This window comes from Vicia villosa, linkage group LG7, assembly GCF_029867415.1.
Source record: "Vicia villosa cultivar HV-30 ecotype Madison, WI linkage group LG7, Vvil1.0, whole genome shotgun sequence".
NCBI classification, from domain to species: domain Eukaryota; kingdom Viridiplantae; phylum Streptophyta; class Magnoliopsida; order Fabales; family Fabaceae; genus Vicia; species Vicia villosa.
In genome coordinates, this window is record NC_081186.1 from 112,054,911 (window position 1) to 112,064,499 (window position 9,589).

General features: G+C 32.1%; 1 protein-coding gene across 1 annotated transcript; it reads left to right on the forward strand.

Annotated features, from left to right (window-relative positions):
* Positions 1-6,579: 6,579 nt before the first annotated feature.
* Positions 6,580-8,895, forward strand: LOC131618297 (jasmonoyl--L-amino acid synthetase JAR6-like). The gene is made up of 4 exons (XM_058889550.1): positions 6,580-6,869; positions 6,974-7,075; positions 7,445-8,235; positions 8,343-8,895. The coding sequence occupies exons 1-4, from the start codon at positions 6,580-6,582 to the stop codon at positions 8,882-8,884; spliced, it is 1,725 nt and encodes a 574-aa protein (XP_058745533.1). The 3' UTR covers positions 8,885-8,895.
* The last annotated feature ends 694 nt before the right edge of the window (positions 8,896-9,589 follow it).

Below are 9,589 nucleotides of genomic sequence, written 5' to 3' on the forward strand. Positions count from 1 at the left end.
AATTGATTTAGAGTCTCGTCCAACTTTGAAGGCTTGTCTTGAGGTGGTGGTTGTTGAAAAGGATTTTGTCTTTGTTGGTAATTGTCTTGTCTCCACCCTTGGCCATATTGTGGTGCATTAGGCCTTTGTTGGTATCCACCTTGATTTTGGTAAGGAGCTTGTCTTTGTTGATAGCCTCCTTGATTTTGATTCGCCATATAATTCACTTCATTCACCGGTGGATAATATCCGGTAGGGTGGTCTCCACTACAAAGCTCACACAAAGCAACTTGCTTATTCTTGTTAGGATCTTGTAGCTCCTTGAGTTGTTGAGGTAACCTTCCCATTTGTTTTGTAAGCTCCTCCACTTGTTGAGAAAGAAGCTTATTCTGAGCAAGAATAGCATCATTGGTCCCTAATTCAATAAGCCCCGGTTTCTTTTGAACAACTCCCCGGTTATGTTGCACTTGATGATCATTTCTGGCCATTTTCTCAATTATTTCAATTGCCTCGACTGCTGTCTTAGCCATCAAGGAACCTCCAGCAGTAGCATCTAACATAAGCTTAGGTTGTGGTTGTAAGCCATTACGAAAAATGTGAATCTGGGTGAGTTCATCAAAGCCATGACTCGGACATTTTATTAACATTGACTTATACCTTTCCCATGCCTCATTGAGAGTTTCATTCACACCTTGAGAGAACACTGAAATTGTTGTTTTTACTTCAAGCAACCGTGACTGAGGAAAGAATCTATCAAGAAACTTTTCTTCTAACTCATTCCAATTTGTCATGGTTTGAGTGGGTTGATCAAGGTACCAATCCTTTGCTTTGCCAATCAAAGAGTGAGGGAATAATCTTTTAAACACCTGCTCTTCCTCTCTTTTAGGGGCTCTGACTGCTCCGGCAATTTCATAGAACTTTGTCAAGTGTGTATATGGGTCCTCATGATCAAGTCCTGCAAAAGGACTAGCATAAAGTAACTGAAGAATGCCAGTCCTCATCTCAGAATTTCTGGCGTTGTTGTTGTTTCTTGCAAACTGGGCTGTTCTTCTTGGACTGTTAGCACATGGTGGTCTCGGATCTGGTGGTGGTGGTGGATCGCCATTCCCCGCCATCTCTTCTTCTATAACTTGTGGTTTATGAAGTAGTTGCTTCTTGGGCTAGTCTTTGTTCTTTGGCTAGTTTCCTTCTTCTCCTGGTTTTGTTGTTAAGTCTCCTTGCAGTTCTTTCAATTTCTGGATCAAAATGTAGCTGACATGCTTCTACACTCCCACGCATAAACCAGAGCTGAAACACTAACCAAAAAGTGAGGCAAGCCTAGATAATATTAATAATAATTATGCTCAAAACTCACAAAAGCTATTTCTATGCTTATAATATCTTAACGCCAATCCCCGGCAACGGCGCCATTTTGTTAGAAAGTATAGGATAAGTATTTCTAGTATTGTCTCCTCAGGGATTGATGCGATATTATCGCTGTTCTACAGCTTAGTGTATCTTGAGTTAGGTTTTGAGTAACTGTTTGGTGACATGAAATGTTAATAACATGCGAAGTAAATAAAGACAATAAACTAGGGTTTGAAAATGATTTGGGAAAACTGTGTCAAGGTTAGTGTTCGTTAGTTTGCTTCATATGTACTCTCACGATCATATATATGAATCTATTAATGATTAATACAATCACGTATCCTCTCGATACCGTTTATCTCTAAAGCAATATCGTGATTATTATCATACTAACCGTCAGATGATCTCTCATGCCGACAATCAACGTGATAATCTTAAAAGCTTGATACATGTGATTATCAACTCACAAATCTATCTCTAGAGTTTGTTCATTGATAGATGAATATATTTTAGATCTAGCTTTGAAACATATCTCTCAATAGTGATCCAAAACAACAAATGAAACATACACAACAAGATATTCACCATGTATTGATCATTAACCAAGTTCATACATAATAGATCAAAGAAAATACATATTTACAAACTAACTACCTCTAATCTTAACACAAGATAAAACTTAGCCCTCCATATCCATGGAAGCTTCAACAACAAGCAACAAACCAAGATTTAGTGACATAAAACTCAAGATGATTGAAGAAAGATGTTTGGAAATCTTGATTTTCTCTTAAGATATGGTATTTTTCTTCTTCTCTTGCCCTAGCTTTTCTTTCTAAATGTGTGTTATGATAAAAATTATGCTAACCACTCTTAATCATCAATTTTATGTGGCTAAGAACAAAAGTTGAAAAAGTAGGTCCGCTGAGCGGAGCAGCCAAAATATCTGATTTGTCTTCAAGGTCCGCTGAGCGGAGCCAACTATGTTGCTCGTCCCTGCCCATGTCCGCTTGAACTCCGCTGAGCGGACTTGTTGGTGGAAAATATCTGTCCAGGTCCGCTTGGACTCCGCTGAGCGGGCCTTCTTGCACAAAACTCCTTCTTTTGGTCTTCCACCCTCATTGCAAGCTTGTTTTGACCATTTCTTTTCATTCCATCTTGCCAAAAATTGCTAAAACCTATAGAACATATTACAAAAGTTAATAAACTAACTTAAATAGAAAACAAACACCAAGTTATTTATTTACATACTAATATATCAAAAAGCAATCAAATTTGGCACAAGAGTGAAAGAAATACCACAAAACTTAAATACAAAATATACACAATTGGGATTCTAACAGTGCACTAGGTTATTATCCTATACTGGTAGGCTTCAATTAGTGAAAAGTATATTGTTTGCTATTGCTAACTATTGGCTCCAAAATTTTCCCTTGCCTAAGAAGATTCTTGCCCATGTGGAGAGCCTTTGTAGGAGATTTTTGCGAACTGGTCAGGATACGGACAACAAGAAAGCCCCTATATCCTGGGAGCTTGTTTATGACCCTATAGCTGCCGGTGGGCTTAATGGCATTCTGGGTGTTTGGAATCATGATACCTTAGGTAAAATGTTGTGGGATCCTTGTAACAAGAAGGACCATTTGTAGATTAATTGGGTTAATCATTTTTATATGAAGAGGGATAACGTCAGTACCTATATGCCAAAGCAAACTGCATCTTGGACCATCAAAGCCATGTTCAAACACAAGGATCTTCTTCTTAATACTTCAGCGTGGCAGAGCTTTAGTGTCACAGGAAAGTACAAAACAAGGACTATGTATTGGGAGCTTAGGGGTGATAAACCTATTGTGCCCTGGAGGAATCTGATCAGGGGGAATCTTGCGAGACCTCGCACTATTTTTGTGCTTTGGATGACTTGCCAAAATCGCTTGTTCACCAAGGACAGATTAAACAGATTCGGTACTGTGACAGATGACAAGTGCCTCTTTTGCGGAGAGCCTAAATCCTGTGATCACTTGTTTTTGTGTGCAGGGATACGAGCCAAATTTGGAGGCAATTATTAATGTGGATGCATATAGTGCACACTCCGCAGGACTAGAAAGCTGAGTTGAATTGGATCATTGATGCCATTAGGGGAAAAAGCCGTCGTGCTAAGCTGCTGAAGCTTTGTCTTGCTGAAACGATGTATCATGTGTGGCTCTTGAGGAATAGGAAAGCCTTTCAACTTCACAATGAGCAAGAGCTGGACTTCCTTGCGATAAAAGATGTGGTTCTTGAGTGTGCTAAATTAGATAGAAAGCTATGGGGATATTGTAATAATCTTTAGCTTGTTTTTGTCTGTTTCTTTTTTGTCATCTTGAGGCTTGGATCCTTGGATCAACTTGTACTCTCATGTTTTTTTGGAATATATATCATTTTTTTCTCCAAAAAAAACTTATGAAAAGGATGGTGAAAAATATTTCATCCCTTTGGGACGCCTAAATATAAGTTAGTATTAGAATAAAATATGATTAACAAAAGTTTTTATAGTAAAATCTGAATATTATACACCTCAGTTTTATAAGAAAACCGAGGTAAATTATCTTCTTATTTTAACTATCACCTCGGTTATGAAAAAAAATCAAGGTAAATAGTTATTCTTTTATTTGAAATTACATTATTTACACATAATATTAAAATAAATTCTTTACAACGAACATTTACTACTAAATATCTTTGCTGACATCGATCTTCTGATAAGTTATCTGTTCCAACACAGAGAATTTTTTTTTCAAAGGTTGAATTCTCTTCTTTGTTTAAATTTTCAAATATTAAACTCTCTTTTTTATGTAAGTTGAAGCAATAATAATTTTATGCACTTAATAATCTATCAACCGAATACATTTCAAAAGTTGAACTCCTTTCTTTAACTTAGAATTATTTAAAAAAAAAAATATTTATCATTCATACATGCATAATTCGTGACTATTATTTATCACTAATTAATATAAAAATTAAAATAATTATAAAAATAAATAAAATAATTACAAGATAAATTTTTGTGTTTGATAAATATTATTAAAATGTTAGATAAATATTTTTCAATAATATTAAAAATATTAAAAAACAATTGTTTAAACTAAAAAGTTAATCTTAACAAGAAAAAAAGAGAGTCAAATTCTCTTTTAATTTGTCAGAGTTTATCTTAACAATTTGGCATAAGTACTCAAAACAATATGATGATGGCCATGAATATTCATCTAATTACGTTTAAAGTGCATAACAATTTGATTAAAACATATTTGCTACTATTCATCATCGTGTTATTTATCTTCAACTATATAAGTTGAGCTTTATATTCTACTATCGTTCAGACAGACAAACGGATAAAAATTTAAACAATGATTTTATATTTTTATTTAGGGAAAAAAGAAAATATATTGACAGTGTAAAATATTTTATACTGTCAACCAATGAGCGATATATATCAGAATAAATCTAATTTCTAATTTTAAAAAACTGAAATTATATGAAAAATTAAAGTATTTTGATTAGTTGTATATATAAAACTGTTTTACACTGACAATGCACTATCTTTAAACTCATTTATTTAATTATTTATAAAATACTAAAAAATAAAATGAAAAAGAAATAAAAACTACCATATAACAATAGATAAAGGAAAGTTGAAATTAAAAAAATTGAAAAGGACATAATTGAAGAAAAATAGGCGTACACAAAAACTATGTCTTATCTTTATATATTATTATATTATAAATTATTTAATTATCATACTAAATTATAATCCTACAACTTCTTCCCTCCAAAATATTCCCCCAAATTTTCCACCAATAACAAATCATCAGATTTATTAATAATAATAAAAATAATAATATGATAATACTATAATAATAATAAGAAAATAAATAATAATAATAATAATAATAATAATCAAGTCACTTATTAGTTCCTATTTTTAATTCAATATTTATTAAATACAGTTACATATTGCATTATAACTATTCCACCACTACCACTAACACATTCAATATATATATTTAGGGCAGTTCATTTGTTTTTTAATATCAAAATTGTTAGACTTCTTCACCTTTTTGATTTTCATCATTACTCTCTAATTTTTCTTCACATATTGAAGCAAAGATTAGATATGTATCAATTAATTTCTTATACTTTGCCTTTGTTAACTTGACAATAATTTAATTTATGTAACAAACATCTAGAATATCATGTCTGTTTTACTAATCTGTTTTTAACTAATCAACAAATTTTAAATAACTTAATTCAGTCAAAATGATAACATTTTTTTCTTAAAAATTTAATAATATTAAATAAAATTTTCTGTATAAAAGTTTATTAAGTTTTCTAAATTCATGAACCATATTTTTTTTTTAAAATTGTTTACATCTTTAAAAAAATAACATATATAAAAGTAATTACTATAAACTAATATATTCTTGAAAATCAACATATACTAATTGAATAAAAGCAGGAAAGGATGAGAATGATTTTTTTTATAGTAAATCGCAAAATGAAATATCTTTATGACACTCTTAAAAATGTTTTGATTATGAATATACATTTGAATATATTTAATTCAGTACAATTTTATTATTAATCTTTCAATACTATTATTCAAACTTAAATATTATCTTGAAAAATCTAGTCAAGTCTTATTCAAAACTAATAATTATATAAAAAAATTAATATAATATTGGTAAAGAAAAAAAAGGATAACTATCAAGTAAGGAATAATAAAATAAATCTTCAAAAAAAAGAATATTTTGATTAATTAACTATTGACCAAGATATACACTCCCTCGTAATTCCGTCCAAATTCCATGGGCAAACATGAATCTATGTATTGATATTAATTTCCTTAAAGTTTTCAAACACAAATTTATTTTAAAGTTGCCTATAAATACTATTCAACATTTAGGAGAATCTTGACCTCTGCAACTCACTTTTCTCTTCCTAAATTTCTCTGTCTTGTCTCCAACAAACTTGTGTAAGTTCCTCTTTCTCTCTCTCTTTCTCTCTAACTCTCTCTCATAACACAGACTCTATAGTTTTTCTATATAATTTCCTTTGACTATTGTTTCTTGTCTTGTTTGTTTCACTACTAACCATTTCCGTTATTGTCTATCATTTTCTCATAACACAGACTCTATAGTTTTTATATATTAATTATTATAGTAAATATAAACTGAGAAATGACACTCCTTTGTTTGACTACATGATAGGTGTAGGATTGTGAAGATGAGAGAAGAAGTTGAAAAGTATGACTTTGAAAAAGTGATTGAAGAATTTGAGAGAATAACAAAGGATGCTGAGAATGTTCAGAAGGAAACATTGAGAAGGATTTTGGAAGAGAATGCAACGGCTGAATATTTGCAAGATTTAGGATTGAATGGAAGAACTGATCCTGAAAGTTTCAAGGCTTGTGTTCCATTGGTAACTTACAAAGATTTGGAGCCTTATATCAATAGATTGGTTGATGATGTTTCTCCTATTCTCACTCGAAAACCAATCACAGCTGTGTCGTTAAGGTATGAGATATATTTTGTTAATTTTTTTTCTTTTTTTATATTTTATGTTGAATTTGCAAAAGTTAGGAGTTTTTTAATTTTAGAAAATTGTTATGTTTTTGCAGTTCTGGTACTAGTCAAGGGAATCGTAAATTTATTCCATGGAATGATGAATTGTTTAAAGACATAGTGCAGTTATATCGAACCTCTTTTGCCTATAGGAACAGGTATTATTCATTTAAAAATTCAACTTCAAGAGCCAGAAATTTTATACAGTCTGGGCAAAAATTTTACACCATTAATCATTCATCTGTTTTAATTTTCACACTCTATTTTTACTAATTTTACCCCTGATTTTGTCTAAAAATCAACTATTAAATTGGGAGGAGTACAAAGAAAATAGGGATTGGGCCAGGGCGCCTGCCCGGGCTAGCTGGTGCCCCCTGATTTCATGTATTTTTTCCTTCGGTTTAGGTAGCATGTAAATGATAACACACCGACATGTGCTCTTATTTTAAATCACTTTAAATTTATAACACACCAATACATGCCATTCACAATCTTTGAATAAAATCTAACAAAATTTTATTTTATAGAGATTTTCCTATCCAAGATGGGAAGGCTTTAAACTTTATCTTCAGCAACTATGCATCACAAAGAAAAGGGGGTGTGATGCTAGGAACAACCACTGCAAATGTATTCCGACATCCAGGATACAAGAATTTAATGCAAGCACTTAAAGCACCAAGTGTTAGTCCTCATGAAATAATTTTCAGTCCTGATTTTAATCAATCACTCTATTGCCACCTTTTATGTGGACTACTTTTCAGAGAAGAAGTTCAATCAATTTCAGCAACATTTGCACACAACATTCTCTATGCTTTTAGAACTTTTGAACAAGATTGGGAAGAACTTGTTAATGATATCAAGGACGGTGTTCTTAGCAGCAGAATCACCGTTCCTTCCATTAGAACTGCTATGTCCAAATTGCTGAAACCAAATCCTGAACTAGCTAACTTGATCCACAAGAAATGCAAAGGATTAAGCAATTGGTATGGATTGTTTCCCGAGCTTTTTCCTAATGTTAAGTATGTTCAAGGGATCATGACAGGTGCAATGTTGCCCTATGTGACCAAATTGAGACATTATGCTGGAGAAGTTCCTTTGTTGACTTCGGAATATGGTGCTTCAGAAGGTGGGATTGCTTCAAACGTGAATCCTAAAGTGCCTCCTGAATTTGCCACCTATTGTATTCTTCCTCAAATTGCTTACTTCGAATTCATTCCGTTGGCACAACTTAATGCAAATCAAGTAGAGCTTAAGCCTGTTGGTTTAACTGATGTCAAGATTGGGGAGGAGTATGAGATTCTTTTCACCAATCCTGCAGGTATCTAATTCCTTTTTCTTTCTTTCTTCTCCGATCTACTAAAATTTTGTTCGTCTCTTCAAATAAATAAAAAACTCTTGTTACAATTAAAATAGCATAATTTGCAGGTTTATACAGATATAGGCTAGGAGATGTGGTAAAGGTTATGGGGTTCCATAACTCGACTCCAGAAATCAAATTTATGCGCAGAAGTAATCTTTTGCTTACGATCAACATTGACAAGAACACGGAGAATGATTTACAATTATCAGTAGAAAATGCGTCCAAATTTTTAGCTGAGGAGAAAATTGAGATGATTGATTACACTAGCTACATAGATTTATCCAAAGAACCGGGACACTATGTCATATTCTGGGAAATCAACGGTGAAACCAGTGATGAAGTTCTTTCTGAGTGTTGTAACTGTTTGGATAAGTCTTTTATTGATCCAGGTTATGTTACTTCTAGAAAAGTCCAAGGTATTGATGCTCTTGAACTCCGAGTTGTTGAGAAAGGAACATTCCAGAAGATTCTCGAGAGTCAAGTTGAAAGAGGTGTACCTGTGAGTCAGTTCAAGACACCTAGATGTGTTAGTCCTACAAACACCTCAATGTTGCAAGTTTTGTTGGATAATGTTGTTAAGAGCTACGTTAGTACTGCTTATAATTGATATATTTTTAATTAGAGAAGAATGAAATTACTAGTCCAATAAATAGTTTAAATGAAATTTTGTTCGTCTAATCAGATTTCATCACTTATATTTTGTTAATAAAGTGATATCATGGTAAAATCTGATTATTATCACATGTTTTTTACTATTTAAATAGTGTGAAAGTTTGTTTAACTACTTTTTATTTTTCATCTATCGTCCAATTATTTTTATCTTATTCTTAAGAATTTGTCTAATATTCAAATACGTCTATGGTATATCTTCATCATATTTTTTTGCATCTTATACAATTTTAAATATGCGGTTGACAATAATATTAACAAGAGGAGGGGTACCACATACTCTAACAATCTATCTACATGGTCATTTATTGTTATAATGGGGAATTGTCTACGAGAGACTTGATTGGGAAGTTTCAATTAGCATTCTTCTTTTTTCTGAACAAATATTTATGGGTGATTATCTTTGGTTATTTTTAGTTGTTGCGGCGGTTTGAACCTTCGCTAACTTTGGGTTGAGACAATTTGTCAATTGTTTCAAAATCTTGTGCCGCGAGCGAATTTTGCGACGGTTTAAAAAATTGTCGCCCAACTATAACTTTTTGTAAAAATATAATTGTGACAGTTGAAACGATTGTTAATTGTAAAATAGACGTTTAAATATTACGAAAATTTAAAACCACCCTTAACGGTATTAATTTTAAAA

Excerpts from the sequence above, each read along its gene's own strand:
- LOC131618297 (XM_058889550.1), top strand. The coding sequence starts at position 6,580 with ATGAGAGAAGAAGTTGAAAAGTATGACTTTGAAAAAGTGATTGAAGAA. Across the intron at positions 6,870-6,973 it reads ATCACAGCTGTGTCGTTAAG|TTCTGGTACTAGTCAAGGGA; the intron begins GTATGAGATATA and ends ATGTTTTTGCAG. Across the intron at positions 7,076-7,444 it reads TCTTTTGCCTATAGGAACAG|AGATTTTCCTATCCAAGATG; the intron begins GTATTATTCATT and ends TTTATTTTATAG.